At 48.0% G+C, this 18,489-nt stretch overlaps 1 protein-coding gene across 3 annotated transcripts in view; it reads left to right on the forward strand.

The window, feature by feature from the left end:
* ABCA5 (ATP binding cassette subfamily A member 5) overlaps positions 1-18,489 on the forward strand; it is a 230,244-nt gene that overhangs the window by 60,370 nt on the left and 151,385 nt on the right. For all 3 annotated transcript variants that reach the window (XM_068263315.1, XM_068263316.1, XM_068263317.1), the window contains 4 exons: positions 3,785-3,937; positions 4,050-4,141; positions 6,711-6,940; positions 11,515-11,656. In XM_068263315.1, coding sequence (XP_068119416.1) covers positions 3,785-3,937; positions 4,050-4,141; positions 6,711-6,940; positions 11,515-11,656 — 617 coding nt within the window. The remainder of the gene's footprint in view (positions 1-3,784; positions 3,938-4,049; positions 4,142-6,710; positions 6,941-11,514; positions 11,657-18,489) is intronic.

Below are 18,489 nucleotides of genomic sequence, written 5' to 3' on the forward strand. Positions count from 1 at the left end.
GCGGTACAGGCAGACGCGTCTCTGTGCTGCCCTCTGCTGGTAAATCGCAGATACATTTTCTGTATGGAATCCATCCTCACATCATTACAAAAATGACTTCAATTCACTAAGAATTAGCGCATGCGATAGAGCAGTAAACCGTGAATTGACATGCCATAAAATGTTCAGTGAAATCAGCTAAGCCTGTTCCCAATGGGAAAATTAAACTACCAACTATGGAGGCAAATGACTGACTTTTGAGATAGCAAAGCCAGTTAACCCTTCGCACACTCGCATGCAAATGTTCATACAAATGCATTCACAGGAATCGCTCATCTAGGCACCACTGCTATTCCTACAGCTCAGTTGACCCCCTTGGCGTTTTGATTCTTTCCGGATGTTAGGGTCTGAAAGCGATGCAATTTGTTTGCACCCTTTCAGACCATAAAACCTGGAAAAAATCCTGCTACCAGGGAGATCTGCAGCAGCCCAGCAATCACTTTACTCCCTGGCTCCAGCGCTGCAGTTAATCCTCCATCCTCCGGGTGGCGCTGCAACTCTAAAGTGAAATTGCCGGCTGTTGTCATGACGACAGATGGCGATCTCACCAGCAGGAAGCAGAGCCCCGGAGAAGAGGACCAGTGGTACAGCGCTACAGTGCATTATTTGCAGTACAGGCATTGGTACGGTGGTACAGCGGTACAGTGCATTTTTTGCGGTACAGGCATTGGTACAGTGGTACAGCGGTACAGTGCATTATTTGCGGTACAGGCATTGGTACAGCGGTACAGTGCATTATTAGCGGTACAGTGCATTGGTACAGCGGTACAGTGCATTATTAGCGGTACAGTGCATTGGTACGGTGGTACAGCGGTACAGTGCATTATTTGCGGTACAGGCATTGGTACAGTGGTACAGCGGTACAGTGCATTGGTACAGCGGTACAGTGCATTATTAGCGGTACAGTGCATTGGTACGGTGGTACAGCGGTACAGTGCATTATTTGCGGTACAGGCATTGGTACAGTGGTACAGCGGTACAGTGCATTATTTGCGGTACAGGCATTGGTACAGTGGTACAGCGGTACAGTGCATTATTTGCGGTACAGGCATTGGTACAGTGGTACAGCGGTACAGTGCATTATTTGCGGTACAGGCATTGGTACAGTGGTACAGCGGTACAGTGCATTATTTGCGGTACAGGCATTGGTACAGTGGTACAGCGGTACAGTGCATTATTTGCAGTACAGGCATTGGTACAGTGGTACAGCGCATTATTAGCGGTACAGTGCATTGGTACAGCGGTACAGCGGTACAGTGCATTATTTGCGGTACAGGCATTGGTACAGTGGTACAGCGGTACAGTGCATTATTTGCGGTACAGGCATTGGTACAGTGGTACAGCGGTACAGTGCATTATTTGCGGTACAGGCAGACGCGTCTCTGTGCTGCCCTCTGCTGGTAAATCGCAGATACATTTTCTGTATGGAATCCATCCTCACATCATTACAAAAATGACTTCAATTCACTAAGAATTAGCACATGCGATAGAGCAGGAAACCGTGAATTGACATGCCATAAAATGTTCAGTGAAATCAGCTAAGCCTGTTCCCAATGGGAAAATTAAACTACCAACTATGGAGGCAAATGACTGACTTTTGAGATAGCAAAGCCAGTTAACCCTTCGCACACTCGCATGCAAATGTTCATACAAATGCATTCACAGGAATCGCTCATCTAGGCACCACTGCTATTCCTACAGCTCAGTTGACCCCCTTGGCGTTTTGATTCTTTCCGGATGTTAGGGTTTGAAAGCGATGCAATTTGTTTGCACCCTTTCAGACCATAAAACCTGGAAAAAATCCTGCTACCAGGGAGATCTGCAGCAGCCCAGCAATCACTTTACTCCCTGGCTCCAGCGCTGCAGTTAATCCTCCATCCTCCGGGTGGCGCTGCAACTCTAAAGTGAAATTGCCGGCTGTTGTCATGACGACAGATGGCGATCTCACCAGCAGGAGGCAGAGCCCCGGAGAAGAGGAATGCCAGCCGACGTCGGGATCCCCGGGAGGTATGTAGTAACTCTCCCGCAGCGCACATTGCTCTGCACACAGCCTCCAGTGGCTACCCCGAGCAGAGGTCGGGATTACCGCTCTGAGCTGCGGTTTTCCGCCCCAACCCTAGCTCGGGATTACCGCCAAGGAGGTTAAAGCCGGGGTCTTGCTATAAAAGAATATATTCTCTTGCGTCCTCCCCTCCACTGCGCAGAAGTACCCAGGTGTACATAGGTGTCCTAACGCTGGCCTCTGTAGCCATTGTGGGGAACTGTAAAACTGCGACACAATAAGGACAAGCGTTACGGCGGGAATTCTGACCACGCCACGCTTTCATGATGTTTTCTACAAAACTGTTGCGTTCTGAGGCCGGTTTCACACTGTACACCGGCCTTATGGTAGGGCTGCGGTGCAATGAGCGCATTGCACAAAATAGCCTTGTGAGATTACCACGGTACAGCGCGGTAATCTCCCTTCTGCCTGCAGGCCAAGCAGCACTCACTTCCTTTGGCCAAAATCTGAATTGCGCTGAAGTGTGTTGAAAAAATACCCCTCCGTGCATTTGCACTGCAATGCGAACGCACAAAATTTTAAACCCCTGCCTCGCCATAGACTTGTGTGACTTCCAGTTGCCGCACAAGTTGCCCAACAACATGCTGTTGCTTTTTGTGGCAAATCGGGCACTTCCGGCGCATTGCACGGCACCAGATATGAAATGCCCTCTAGATTTTCATTGGCGTAGCATTACCCTGCAGCAAAAAAAGGTAACAAGACACAGAACATTTATATTGCGCTTTTCTCCTGGCGGACTCAAAGCACCAGAGCTGCAGCCACTAGGACGCGCTGTATAGGCAGTAGCAGTGTTAGAGAGTCTTGCCCAAGGTCTCCTACTGAATAGGTGCTGACTTACTGAACAGGCAGAGCCGAGATTTGAACCCTGGGCTCCCATGTCAGAGGCAGAGCCCTTAACCATTACACTTTCCAGACAACACAAAGTGCCAGTGTGAAGGCGTCCTTAAAGGGAACCAGAGACGAAGCACCCTCATATATTTTACCATATATATCAGTTGGGACATTAGAGAAAACGCCTACCTTGCTTTCTGTTTCATTCTGCACTGCACAGCCTGCTTGTTATCAGCCCTGGATAAAATCAACGACTGAGCATTCAGTCTGGCTTTGCTCAGGAATTTTTATAGCTGAGTCTGTGTGCTCTCATGTCTTTTCAAGTCCAAGCCTGCCCCCTGCTGGCTCTGCACAGTAATCATTATAGCTGAGTCATTATTGCAAAGCCAGACTGAATGCTCAGTCGGGGAATTTATCAGGTCTGATAAGAAACAAGCTGTGCAGTGCAGAATGAAACAGAGAGCAGGGTAGGTGTTTTCTCTAATGTTCCCACTGATCTATATGGTAAAATACATGAGGGTGCTTCATCTCTGGTTCACTTTAAGGTGATGTATCCGGCATTGTTCCTGCTGGAATGTTCTTTATGCAGAGTTGATATTTTAAGTTTAGTTTTACTTCCGATTTTAATTATAAAATTGCGGCATGACGCCCCGTACAGCCAGCACCGCCCAAAACACCATCTTACAGCCCCGCATTGCACCTCAGGGGTACCGCAGGATGAGGACCTGGATAATCTGATTGGTTGCTGTGAGGTTGACAGCCGTATTGTCCAATCGTCTCACAGACCTGTAGATGCTGAGACAGTCAATCGTTTCTCCATCCTGCTGAAGATCTGCACGTTTGTCTTTTCAGGTGTCGAGATTTATCCATATCCCAACGAGGAGAGTCTTAAAGCCGCCAGCGCCTCCTTTCTGCAGTTTGTTGGGGTGAAGTTTGACGACCCCATGTCCTACAAGCTCATGTTCTTCCCCTTCTTTGTCCCGAGGTCGGTTTCATACATCCAAGGTAAGGCAGAGAAGCATCTGCATGTGTATGTAGCTACAACGGGACCATAACTGTGCTACAACCTGTATGGCTTCTAGGCCTCATGCCATGTGTGCTCTTATTTCCCTCCCAGAACATTGTTCCGCCTTGCGCTGTGACGCTGCCCGATACCATTACTCGGCCTTCACCCACCTGCAGACCTGCATCGATTCTGCGATAATCCAGGTAAGACGAGACATTGACACGTTTAGTGGACTCACGCGTGCCTAAAAGGACTTGAAAACATTCCAAAGTCAAAACTGAATGTGCAAATTCTCAAAGCAGTCACGATGATTGGTGGGAATTGCACACGATCGGCCACACAATTATACCACGGAGGGGGAGCATTGATGGCCACAAGGGTGGATATATCTGGTGGCAAAATCTAGAAACGTACCTTTTTGCCAAAATAACCAGAGTTGCTCCAGGTAATACCTTTAACCCATTAGTAGCCTCAGAGGAATTATCTTGTTTGAGACCGTGCATTGCTTTTGACCTGAGACAGCAGTTGTGCTGTAAATTCTTGGAATGCTTTAACGTCTCTCTGCTAGCAGAGGATATAGAAGCTGAAAGCAGAGGTCTTCTGTTATTATTCAACACTGCCCCCTAGTGACAAGTGCCCATAAATACACATTACAACAGTACTAATTGGTGGCAAGGAAATGTAACAAATGAGAGAGAAAAAAACTGTACTAAAATAAATTGGCCTGGAGCACTTGCTAGCCACTGAATACATTGGCTGCTAAAGAGGTTAATGACAAGCTACAAATGGTTGTCTCGCAAGCTTTACAGATGGTCGACGGGTCAGTTGAGTGGAATCAGAAATGGTAGAATAATTGTGGAGGGCCTAAGGAACCCAACAGCCCCCATAGTATACAGCAAACGGAGGCGCCAAAAGAATACAATATAATAAAAGGCTTAACATTGATACGCAGAGGAGGTAGCGATGGACTTACCCCCTCCAAGCAGACACAAGAGACTGTTGATTTTGACAGTCGATAACATTTATTTTACACACTCCAGAAATTGTGCAATGCGTTTCACAGGTGTGACCCTGCTTCATCAGGCAATAGGGTAGGAGCATAGAACATCTGCAGGTATGACATGGACCCATCGCCTCAAAATCAATGGTTCCTTTTGTCCAGGGCCGTATTTGTACTTTTTACCGCCCAAGGCCACTGTCGCCAGCTGCCCCCCTTCAGTATAGGTGGCGTGATGACCCCTCCCCCCTTCCCTCCAGTATAGGTAGCCAGATGACCCCTCCCTCTAGTACAGGTAGCCTGATGACCCCTCCCCCTTCCCTCCAGCATAGGTAGCCAGATGACCCCTCCCCCTTCCCTCTAGTATAGGTAGCCTGATGACCCCCCCCCCAGTATAGGTAGCCAGATGACCCCTCCCCCTTTCACTCCAGTATAGGTAGCCACATGACCCCTCCTCTTCCCTCTAGTATATGTAGCCCAATGACTCCTCCCCTTTACCTCCAGCATAGGTAGCCTGATGACCCCCCCCCCAGTATAGGTAGCCAGATGACCCCTCCCCCTTTCACTCCAGTATAGGTAGCCACATGACCCCTCCTCTTCCCTCTAGTATATGTAGCCCAATGACTCCTCCCCTTTACCTCCACTATAGGTAGCCAGATGACTCCCTTAATCCCTACTCCCCCCCCCCCCCCCCCCCTCTTCAGTATAGGTAGCCAGCTCACCTTCACACCACAGCAGCCATCAGTGTCACTCATTTCTCCACTCATCTCCAGTGCAGAAGCTTCCTCTTCCTTTCCATCTCCAATGCTGCACATATCCATAGCCACCGGCCACAATGCGAGCGTGCACAGAGAGGAAGGTGGCCGCTGCACAGGCGGCTAGCAGCAGAGTACCGCGGTCAGGAGCTTGCCTGATCTCCCTGCATTGCAGCATTTGCAAGCTTGCAAATGCATCAGGTTATCTGCTGCTTTGGTGCCCTTGCTCCTGTGGTGCTCTAGGTCATGTCCTGGCTGGCCTTGGCCTAAATCCGGCCCTGCTTGTGTCTGCTTGGAGGGGGTAAGTCCACCGCTACCGCCTCTATGTATTAATTTTCAGCCTTTTATTATATTCTTTTGGCGCCTCTGTTTTCCTGTATACTATAGTTGAGTCCTCCATTGGTGGAGGGGTGTTTTCCCCTTTTTTTTTCCCCCTTATCTACGGAGAGCGACTTCTAAATCCTGAGTGAGGAGAGGTCTAATCTCCTCACCTGCATCTACAGTGGTTGCCTTTGTGGTGACCCTGTCTTGTGAGTATTAATTTGTTACTCTACATATTTCCACATTTACAGTATTTACTACACTATATTGGGCTCTCAGTGTCCTGTGTTTTATACAACAGCCCCCATACTAATAAAGCTGTTGAAAGTACAATTTTGGTATAACTTCTCAGAAGAAAAGCTTTTGAGTTCCTTCTGACCCTCTACAGAATTTCTAATTCGGGTTCTCTAAAACTTTACGAGGGCCCCTTGCAACTTTTCTCAACCAACCAGCTTTGCCACTGAATTATGTGAAGGAAATGTTTGTATATCCTTTGAGGGTTCCTCACATGTTTGTGTATTTCGGGTGTTCCTCACAAGTTTTGTATTTTGGGGTGTTCCTCACACGTTTGTATATTTCATGGGGTTCCTCACACGTTTGTGTATTTCGAGGTGTTCCTCACACGTTTGTGTATTTTGGGGTGTTCCTCACATGTTTGTATATTTCGGGGGGATTCTTTACACGTTTGTCTGCTTATAGAGGAAGACCAATCACTCGGTGTGGGACGAGCTGAAGGACACCAAGGCCGTGATCATGGAGAAGGTGCAGATGGTGGAGGTGGACAGCTATTATCATGCCCTCATGTCCATCTGTCTGGTCATGGCCTTCTCACCCTTCGGCTGCTCGCCGGCTGCCTACATCGTAGCTGAGAAAGAAAAGAAGCTGAAAGAGTTCATGAAGATCCTGGGCCTGCACGACACCGCATTCTGGTATGGCCAAGGCATCGGCAAATTCAGAAATATTTATTCATGTGTGTGTGCGTCCTGTGTTCTGTCTAGATCATGCATCTCAAACTCTGGTCCACAGGCCAAATGTAGCCCATGATGCCATCAAATTTGGCCCCCAAATGGTTTCACCACTTTGCATTATATTTGGCATGCGAGCCTCTGAGCACTAAGCCTATATGGCTAAGCGATAACACTATGAAGCCACATGGTGAAGGGTGTGTAGCCACTAAACACAAGGGAACTGTATAGGGGAGGGAGGGGGCCACTAGACACCAGGGAGCTGTATAGGGGAGGGGGGCACTAGACATCGATGTTGGACTGTAACGTGGTCCCAGTTTTCAATTTTGGCCCACTGTGTATTTGAAATTGACACCCCTGATCTAGATGTATTTGGTGCTGACATACTTTGTATATGTTATAACATTAGGTAGTATAGCACGGGATAGATAAGCGGGTGTATCATAGTAGATAGGTAGTGGGTGTAACACATGGAATGGGTAGTGGATGAAACACATGGGATAGGTTTTTATTTTTGTTTTTGTCTTTTTTTTTTGTTTTGTTTTGTTTTTATTTTTTTGTTTTTTTTGCTTTCTGGGACAGGCAAGCCTGGAGATATTCCTACAGTATTTACAGAAAAAAATGGGTAACAAAACCTAAACCTTACCACTGTATGGGCTGCTAACTGCAGCTTTAAATATGAGAATTCCTCTCTACAGGGAGCAAAACTACCATTTGCCCCAAATCAAAATAAGCAATTGCAAAACACAATCAGTCTTCTGCAGCACAAAATTCAGATATGTTTTGTTCATCAGTCCAGAACAGCCATGTGCTTCCGATGCTAGGACTGCATTGGACTGAACTCCTCAGCCTTATATTTCTAACCCGGAGCACATTACTGGAAGAATGCCAAATCCCGGAGTGGACTTGCTTTCTGACCTGAACACTTGTGTCAGGGGATCTCCTGTTTTTTGTTTTGTTGTTGTTTTTTCTTTTTAATGGAGTACAGAAGAGAAATCTGGGGCATACATAAACACAACTGACTACTTACCCAGACATTCCCTCTCGCTGCGTCTGCCACAGTAGGTCCATGGCCTTAAAGTGGATCCGAGATGAAAAACTAACTATAATATGTAACTTGTCTATATACTGTATGTGATCTAAAGTTTAGATACGTTACACAGCAAATTCAGCTGCAAACAGTTTCAACAGTATATGATTATTTCTTCCTGTGATACGAGAGTAGCCATGTTCTGCTTGTGATCATTACACACAGGCAAGCTGCTCTGCATCTCCAGCCCTCAGCCTGTGAAAACCCCACTCCCTTCTCCTCCTCTCTACCCCCTTCCCTCTGAAATATCTGGCTGGTGATGCTTCCTCCTTTGGGAAAATCCTCCTGCTCCCCAAACTGAGCTCCCATGAGCACTTGCTACATGGGACTCTGAATGCCTAGGCGCTGGAGGAGCTGTGAGTGAGGCTTGTTTAGGTTATAGGGAATTTGGGTATTAAGAAAAGTATTTGGCTTGAGGAATGCCATATAAAGTATATGCAAGGGGCACAATTATGCAATGAGTAAAAGTTTATCTCGGATCCACTTTAATCTGAGCGTACTGTCTAATGATCCCACCAGAGCCTAGGGCGAATGAGGGGAGAATATATAAGACTTCCGTGCAGATGGTGTCCTGGCTGTCAATCAGCAGCTCACAACATGTGGTTTAGGAACAGGTGTGTCAGACGGTGCCCTGTTGGGGACATCCTACCATGGTGGCCGTGGTAATACAGGATCTTCTCAAAAAATTAGCATATTGTGATAAAGTTCATTATTTTCTGTAATGTACTGATAATTATTAGACTTTCATATATTTTAGATTCAAATACACACAACTGAAGTTGTTCAAGCCTTTTATTGTTTTAATATTGATGATTTTGGCATACAGCTCATGAAAACCCAAATTTCCTATCTCAAAAAATTAGCATATTTCATCCGACCAATAAAAGAAAAGTGTTTTTAAATCAAAAAAAGTCAACCTTCAAATAATTAGGTTCAGTTATGCACTCAATACTTGGTCGGGAATTGTTTTTCAGAAATGACTGCTTCAATGCGGCGTGGCATGGAGGCAATCAGCCTGTGGCACTGCTCAGGTGTTATGGAGGCCAAGGATGCTTCAATAGCGGCCTTAAGCTCATCCAGAGTGTTGGGTCTTGCGTCTCTCAACTTTCTCTTCACAATATCCCACAGATTCTCTATGTGGTTCAGGTCCGGAGAGTTGGCAGGCCAATTGAGCACAGTAATACCATGGTCAGTAAAGCATTTACCAGTGGTTTTGGCACTGTGAGCAGGTGCCAGGTCGTGCTGAAAAATGAAATCTTCATCTCCATAAAGCTTTTCAGCAGATGGAAGCATGAACCCACTTTTGAACCAGAAACAGCGGCAGAAGCGCCTGACCTGGGCTACAGAGAAGCAGCACTGGACTGTTGCTCAGTGGTCCAAAGTACTTTTTTCAGAAGAAAGCAACTTTTACATGTCATTCTGAAATCAAGGTGCCAGAGTCTGGAGGAAGACTGGGGAGAGGGAAATGCCAAAATGCCTGAAGTCCAGTGTTGAGTACCCACAGTCAGTGATGGTCGGGGTTCCATGTCAGCTGCTGGTGTTGGTCCACTGTGTTTTATCAAGGGCAGGGTCAATGCAGCTAGCTATGAGGAGATTTTGGAGCACTTCATGCTTCCATCTGCTGAAAAGCTTTATGGAGATGAAGATTTCATTTTTCAGCACGACCTGGCACCTGCTCACAGTGCCAAAACCACTGGTAAATGGTTTACTGACCATGGTATTACTGTGCTCTATTGGCCTGCCAACTCTCCTGACCTGAACCCCATAGAGAATCTGTGGGATATTGTGAAGAGAAAGTTGAGAGACGCAAGACCCAACACTCTGAATGAGCTTAAGGCCGCTATCGAAGCATCCTGGGCCTCCATAACACCTGAGCAGTGCCACAGGCTGATTGCCTCCATGCCACGCCGCATTGAAGCAGTCATTTCTGCAAAAGGATTCCCGGCCAAGTATTGAGTGCATAACTGAACATAATTATTTGAAGGTTGACTTTTTTTTGTCTTAAAAACACTTTTCTTTTATTGGTCGGATGAAATATGCTATTTTTTTGAAATGGGAAATTAGGGTTTTCATGAGCTGTATGCTAAAATCATCAATATCAAAACAATAAAAGGCTTGAACTACTTCAGTTGTGTGTATTTAAATCTAAAATATATGAAAGTCTAATGTTTATCAGTACATTACAGAAAATAATGAACTTTATCACAATATGCTAATTTTTTTAGAAGATCCTGTATTTACTTTGCAATGTGCTTCCAATAATAGAGATCGATAGAAGTGCCCCCTTGAGCTAATCTCCCCCCTGATCAGAAGCCACTCTCCTCTAACTGCAGGTGCAGGGATGGTTTTTGGGGGGTTTATGCATCATGTGATCAGTCATGTTAGGTTGAGGGGCCATTCTAGTAACCGTGTCTGATCTGATGAGCGTAATAATTACAGCTATATAAAGCACACCTGGGTCTACTCCCTATCCTTGTCCCGCTATGTTATGGAAAGGGGCTTCAGTACTTGTCAGGGGGTGTGGCTATACTGAGAAGGGAGGGGCAATGTTGGGGGTGGGGGGAAGAGAAAACCTGTTGGCTGCACATGGCGAATAGTGCAAATGCTCCAACTGTAATAACGCCAGGAATCTATCTTATGTATTTTTGTTTTCTTTGTGCATTTTATGATTGACTTTATTTCTGAAAAGGAACGGCGTCCTTTTACTGTGACTCGCCACATTGGTGACGCTCTGACTTCCCCCGTGGCCCTGTAATCCCTGTCCCAGTCCTGCCTGTGTCAGTATTGTCTTGTGTATTAGGAGAGTTGATCATCTGTGTGTGTGTGTGTGTCCTGCCTGTGTCAGTGTGTGTCAGTATTATCTGGTGTATTAGGAGAGTAGATTGATTGTGTGTGTGTGTGTGTGTGTGTGTGTGTGTGTGTGTGTGTCAGTATTGTCTGGTGTATTAGGAGAGTAGATTGTGTGTGTGTGTGTGTGTGTGTGTGTGTCAGTATTGTCTGGTGTATTAGGAGAGTAGATCATCTGTGTGTTTGTCTCCTGCCTGTGTCAGTGTGTGTCAGTATGTGTCAGTGTGTGTCAGTATTATCTGGTGTATTAGGAGAGTAGATCATCTGTGTCAGTGTGTGTCAATGTGTGTCAGTGTCTGTCAGTATTGTCTTGTGTAATAGGAGAGTAGATCTGTGTCAGTGTGTGTCAGTATGTCAGTATTGTCTTGTGTATTAGGAGAGTAGATCATCTGTGTGTGTGTCCTGCCTGTGTCAGTGTGTGTCAGTATTGTCTGGTATATTAGGAGAGTAGATCATCTGTGTCAGTGTGTATCAGTATTGTCTGGTTTATTAGGAGAGTAGATCTGTGTGTGTGTCTCCTGCCTGTGTCAGTGTGTGTCAGTGTGTGTCAGTATTATCTGGTGTATTAGGAGAGTCGATCATCTGTGTGTGTGTCCTGCAGGCTCCCGTGGGTGCTCCTCTACATCGCCTTCATCCTGCTGGTGTCTCTGCTCATGGCGTTCATCACCACAGTCTTCACTCCCTTCGGCCACAGCAGCTGGTTCCTGGTCTTCCTGCTCTACTCCCTCTACGGAATATCTCTGGTGAGTACCCTAAAGTGCACCTGTCACCCTGGAGAAATGGTACAGACCGCATCCAAGCAGCTACCTTCCCCCACTTAAATATATTCATTGGGTCACCTCTCCCCAACCCCCCTCTTTCTCTCTCTGCATAACTGCAGTTGTCCTGGGGAAAGTCAATAAATGTGGCATGCTCCACCAGACTTCAGCCCACAGCCTGAGCACCAATGGGAGGGTGGGGTTAGGGGTGGGGCCTCCGCAGCACTTAAAGAGAAACTCTGACCAAGAATTGAACTTTATCCCAATCAATATCTGATACCCCCTTTTACATGAGAAATCTATTCCTTTTCACAAACTGATCATCAGGGGGCGCTGCATGGCTGATAGAAATTCTGAGTATGTACTCTTGGCAGTTTCCTGTCTGTGAACCTTGCTGCATTGTGGGAAATAACTGTTTACAGCTGTTTCCAACTGCCAAAAAAGCATGCAGCAGCTACATCACCTGCCAACAGTAAAAATGTCACCATGTAATAAATGTCAGAATGTAAATCGGGGATTTAAAAGATTTTACAATGGGCAAACGCTGACTAAATCATTTATACATAATTATTGTAAAAATGAAGCACTTTTTTATTACATTATTTCCCCTGGAGTTCCTCTTTAAGGAGAATGTGGCTCCTGCACTGAGAGATCCAGGGGGAGGAGCCATGTAAGAAATTTACTTACCACTGGTTTATTAACATTATACCAAGTACTGCTTTCTTAATGGTTGCATTGGCCAGTTTGCTTCTATTGTAGGTAATGCAGGGTCTGAGTCACAAAGCTTTTCTGTTGAATTATTTCACATTACTTATCAACTCACAAGTTATCAGCTTCTGATACATCACTCCTTATTCAACTCCACTCATAATTTCTCTCTCTATCTGTCTCTCATGCGTTAGCTCTTCTTACTGTTAAAGAGGCAAAGTTCGGGATCAAAATCACATACATACCTTAAAGAGAACCAGAGACGAAGCACCCTCTTGTATTTTACCTTATAAATCAGTGGGAACATGACAGTAAACACCTAATCTACTCTTTGTTTCATTGTTCTCTGTTTAATCTGACTATTATCACCTCTGATAAGAATCCCCGACTGAGCACTCAGTCTAGCTTTGCTATGGAAAGATTATAGCTGAGTCTGTCTTCTCTGGTGTCTTTTCAAGCCCAAGCCTGCCCCCTTGTGGCTCTGCTATAATGACTCAGCTATAATTATTCCCTGCAAAGCCAGACTGAATGCTCAGTCCGGGATTCTTATCACAGCTGATAACAGACACTTTTAGCAGTGAGGATGAAACAGAGAGCAGGGTAAGTGTTTTCTCTAATGTTCTTACTGATATATATAGTAACATACACAAGGGTGCTTCGTCTCTGGTTCCCTTTAAAGCCCGATCTACACAATACGATTCTTTGTGTTATTAGTTTACTATTCTACTTACGATCCGATTAAATGCGACATGTCCGATCAGGATTCGATTTGCCATTACAAAACAATGGCAAATCTAATTGACTCAAATGGAATCCCAATCGGATATGTCGGATTTAATTGGATTGTAAATAGAATAGTAAACGAATCTCACAAAGAATCGTATTGTGTAGATGGGGCTTAAGAGAGAGAGAAGCCTCAGGACGAACACCAAGACTCCAGCGCAGGAGATTTGGGTGCAGCCGGCGCCACCATAGGCCGTAATAGGAATTGCAGCTATAGCAGTGCACAGAGAGTAACTTTGGCGCTGTCAGAAGACGGAGCTGACGTTACATTTAAAACACTGCAGTTTGGCCAACAGCAATAGCTGGAAGCCAAATTACATCATTCCCCACCATCCATGTGGACCTGGAGGGGGAATAGGAATTACCGCCGCCAGGACTCGTGCAGCAGCTGAATCAGCCATATACCGACTGTATCCCACGCCCAAGTCTCCCGGCAGCGATTCATCTTGTACGCTCTCAGGATCCTACTGATGCTTCCCTCACTGATCTGCAGCCCCACGTTGTTGAGCGTGGCCTCACTCCACATCAGGGCCACGCAGCTCCTCTTCCTGATATGGGGTCGCGCAGTACCACGGAGCTCGCGGCTTCGGCTTACTGCGCATGTGCGGTCGGGCTGGGTCGGCTAATCTTCTGGGGGTGAGGGGGCGCTCAGTGACTGGAGACAACACAGCAGGGAGGAAGGCTCAATAAGATCCTGAGGCTGCCCTCTCTTTAGGGAAGTGTCTGATGTTGTGTAGCCGAGCTTCGGCTCGCATACTCTTTAAGGTGAAAAATATGTAAGCTTTGTGAATCAACACCCCATAATCTCAGGTACCCCAAAACACATCTGTATTTGTTAGGAGGACTCTATGATGATCTGAATTTTTCAGACTATAAGACACACTTTTTTTTGTTTTTTCCCCAAAAGTTGGGAGAAATAGTCAGTGTATCTTATAGTCTGAATAATACATATTCGGAAAAATCTAAAAATCCTGTCCTCCATTTCCCTGTGTCCCTTGTCCCCCTGTGTCCCTCATTCCACTGTGTCCCTTGGTGTCCTCCGTCCCTCGGTGCCCTCCGTTCCCCTGTGTCCCTCGGTGCCCTCCGTTCCCCTGTGTCCCTCGGTGCCCTCCGTTCCCCTGTGTCCCTCGGTGCCCTCCGTTCCCCTGTGTCCCTCGGTGCCCTCCGTTCCCCTGTGTCCCTCGGTGCCCTCCGTTCCCCTGTGTCCCTCGGTGCCCTCCGTTCCCCTGTGTCCCTCGGTGCCCTCCGTTCCCCTGTGTCCCTCGGTGCCCTCCGTTCCCCTGTGTCCCTCATTCCACTGTGTCCCTTGGTGTCCTCCGTCCCTCGGTGCCCTCCGTTCCCCTGTGTCCCTCGGTGTCCTCCGTTCCCCTGTGTCCCTCGGTGTCCTCCGTTCCCCTGCGTCCCTCGGTGTCCTCCGTTCCCCTGCGTCCCTCGGTGCCCTCCGTTCCCCTGCGTCCCTCGGTGTCCTCCGTTCCCCTGCGTCCCTCGGTGCCCTCCGTTCCCCTGCGTCCCTCGGTGCCCTCCGTTCCCCTGCGTCCCTCGGTGCCCTCCGTTCTTCTGCGTCCCTCGGTGCCCTCCGTTTCCCTGCGTCCCTCGGTGCCCTCCGTTCCCCTGCGTCCCTCGGTGGCCTCTTGTTCCCCTGCGTCCCTCGGTGCCCTCTGTTCTTCTGCGTCCCTCGGTGCCCTCCGTTTCCCTGCGTCCCTCGGTGCCCTCCGTTCCCCTGCGTCCCTCGGTGGCCTCTTGTTCCCCTGCGTCCCTCGGTGCCCTCTGTTCTTCTGCGTCCCTCGGTGCCCTCCGTTTCCCTGCGTCCCTCGGTGCCCTCCGTTCCCCTGCGTCCCTCGGTGGCCTCTTGTTCCCCTGCGTCCCTCGGTGCCCTCCGTTCTTCTGCGTCCCTCGGTGCCCTCCGTTTCCCTGCGTCCCTCGGTGCCCTCCGTTCCCCTGCGTCCCTCGGTGGCCTCTTGTTCCCCTGCGTCCCTCGGTGCCCTCTGTTCTTCTGCGTCCCTCGGTGCCCTCCGTTTCCCTGCGTCCCTCGGTGCCCTCCGTTTCCCTGCGTCCCTCGGTGCCCTCCGTTTCCCTGCGTCCCTCGGTGCCCTCCGTTCCCCTGCGTCCCTCGGTGGCCTCTTGTTCCCCTGCGTCCCTCGGTGCCCTCCGTTCTTCTGCGTCCCTCGGTGCCCTCCGTTCTTCTGCGTCCCTCGGTGCCCTCCGTTCCCCTGCGTCCCTCGGTGCCCTCCGTTCCCCTGCGTCCCTCGGTGCCCTCCGTTCCCCTGCGTCCCTCGGTGCCCTCCGTTCCCCTGCGTCCCTCGGTGCCCTCCGTTCCCCTGCGTCCCTCGGTGCCCTCCGTTCCCCTGCGTCCCTCGGTGCCCTCCGTTCCCCTGCGTCCCTCGGTGCCCTCCGTTCCCCTGCGTCCCTCGGTGCCCTCCGTTCCCCTGCGTCCCTCGGTGCCCTCCGTTCCCCTGCGTCCCTCGGTGCCCTCCGTTCCCCTGCGTCCCTCGGTGCCCTCCGTTCCCCTGCGTCCCTCGGTGCCCTCCGTTCCCCTGCGTCCCTCGGTGGCCTCCGTTCCCCTGCGTCCCTCGGTGCCCTCTTGTTCCCCTGCGTCCCTCTGTGTCCCTCGGTGTCCATTTCCCTGCATCCTCCACTTCCCTGTGCCCGCTATGTCAGGTGTATAGTCATACTTGTAGCCATGCTGTGATCAATAGGAAGGAGCCGAGCTGGTTTGTGGGCTATCTTCCAATCACGTGGTGGGCGCTGCTCCAGAATGCAAATCATGCCGTTGGCTGCTCCGCGCTCCTTTCTTAATAAGAGCTGATGGTTTCGAAGGCGGGACCATGGCTCCGTCATTGGGGCCAATCACTGCACACCCTGCTACAGGGAGACACAGGGGAATTAAGGATAGAGAAAGGAGACACTAGAGGGCAGGGGGCTGGAGGACAAACATGATTGGGGATGACAGAGGACATGGGGGGGACACAGGGGACAGAGGGACATATATAATATATACACACATACATACATACATACATATACATATACATTTTTGTCCTTTAAACCTAGATGCGTCTTATAGTGCGGGAAATACGGTGTGTAAATGCCTGTGAATAATTCAATGATGCTTTTAAGTGCCGTAACTATAAATCCTTATTCAGATTGGTTTATATATGATTCATAACTCAAAACTTGCTAAAAGGAATTGGCTATCCCAAGTTAGGGATTAGTTAGTACTCCCAGACCCAAACTACAGTCCCCCCTGAGGTACACCTACCATGCATTGACAATCCAGGGCTTAAAGGGAACCGAAGGGAAAATAAACTAATGAGATAAACAATTGTATCTATCCTCCTTCTAAAAATGACTTCTTTAGCTATCCCACAGTTTTATTTGACATTTAAATCTACTTTTTACGTTTTTACGGTTTCATGGCCTCCTCTCAATGGCACATTCACTGAAGCATGCCAGAGCTCAAATATTTGAACTATTGACCATTTTTATCACTTTCCTGCCATCAAAAGCCATTTACTGCCAGGAAAGTGTTTTATGGCTGTAATGCCTTATCAGTGAGGGTTATTCTATAGTCCGACTCTCTCGACCTCGACAGAAACTGTCACTTGCATACCCGATTTTAACACTTTCAGGCAAAGAAAGAAAATAAAGGAACACATCATAGTTATTTGTGTGCTAGGCACTGTACATACCCATGTCTATCTCATTATGTCACTTGTCACCTCGGGTATCCTTTGAAGAAGCACCACAACAATATATAGTAGATAGTAGTACATTATTCAGGATACCTAATTGTAGGGGAATTATCTTGGTTTCAGCATCAGAATCACTTCCTATATCTATATATAAGTGTGTGATGGTATGTAACCCCTCCCTCCTAGTGATGTCACAGCCTAGGCTATTTAGCTTTGCAGCCTTCTCCTCCCATTGCATTTTGGGACACCAGGTATTTCTGTTCGCTTCGGAACACATGGTAAACAAACATTTTGCAGAGCTGCACCTGCCAGCAGTAAACATGTTGCCACCGGTGATATATTTCAGAATGTAAATCGGGGAGGAATTATTTTAGAGTAGGCTTTCACTGACTAAATCATTTATAAACGAATATTGTAAAATATAAGCCGTTTGTATCACCAAAGGAAACCTAAGATGGGCAGATTTATACTCACCCGAGGCTTCCTCCAGCTCCATGAGCACCGCTGCGTTCCTTGCCTTCCTCCCGCTTTCCTCCGTTCGCCTGGTGTGCAGAAGAGACCGACTGGCGCGACTGAGCCTGATTGCCGGGACCGAGGCCAGGTGAACAGAGGCACACGGGAGGACGGCAGGGAAGCCCCGGGTAAGTATAAAAATTGTTTAGTGTACTCATCTCCGGTACACTTTAATATTCAGTAAAGCTACTCTTTAAAGTAACCAATCAGAATCTGTTTCATTTACTGCCTGAAACCCCATTGGTTGCTCTGGGCAGCTGCTTTTTCCTGCTTTGACAGATTTTGGGGTGTTGTTAAGGCTGTGATGGGCCATTTCTCTTTCGGGCTTGTTGTCACCACAGATACGGAGAGGGAATTCTGGGAAGAAAACCTTCTACATCACCCCCATATCCCAGGCGGAATGGTACAGTGCAGTACAGGGTTAATGCTGGGGTCAGCTCAGTACACATCTGAGTTGGCAGTATGTCTGCACTGATGGATGTATTGCTGGAAGATAAGTGCACTTGTATTTTGCTGAACATTCACCGGCAGCTATTTATCTATAGAGATCTGTCGAGTGTTTGTTTTTTTATGGGGCAATAAATTCTCATGTATTTTTATTTGGCCTATTGCAATGTTTAGGTACAAGAGAACCCCACCTCCTGATGCCAAGCTGCTGGGCACACAAATGTTTCTACGCCTGTGCCGCTCTCAGCTGGCGAGTTGTTTGTTTATCTATGCCAGGAGTTCTCATACTGGGTTCCGCGGCCCCCTGGAGCACCTCAAGCCCCTCCCAGGGGTGCCTCTGCCTTCATCCCCATCCTTTGTGCATTGCCATCAGATCATGCCACCGCACATTGATATACAATGCGGCTCCATTACCCACCAGTAAACCCTCAGTCCCGGTAGCCATGGTTGAAGCTGGACATCAGAGGAATCTGGGTGGAGTGATGGTGATGCTGCATAATTAAAGGGGGTGTTACAGTAACTGCAGTCCCCATGTGGGGAAATGTCTATGTCCTCTACAAGATTGACTTTTTTTTTTTTTCTTCTTATGTTCATTTAGGGGGTAATGCTGCCTAATGTGAGGGTCGCTGACTATTTGGAGGGGGAAGAAGGGGGGGGGGGGGTCACTGCGGAGCA

The sequence above is a fragment of the Hyperolius riggenbachi genome, chromosome 12 (genome assembly GCF_040937935.1).
Source record: "Hyperolius riggenbachi isolate aHypRig1 chromosome 12, aHypRig1.pri, whole genome shotgun sequence".
Lineage (NCBI taxonomy): Eukaryota > Metazoa > Chordata > Amphibia > Anura > Hyperoliidae > Hyperolius > Hyperolius riggenbachi.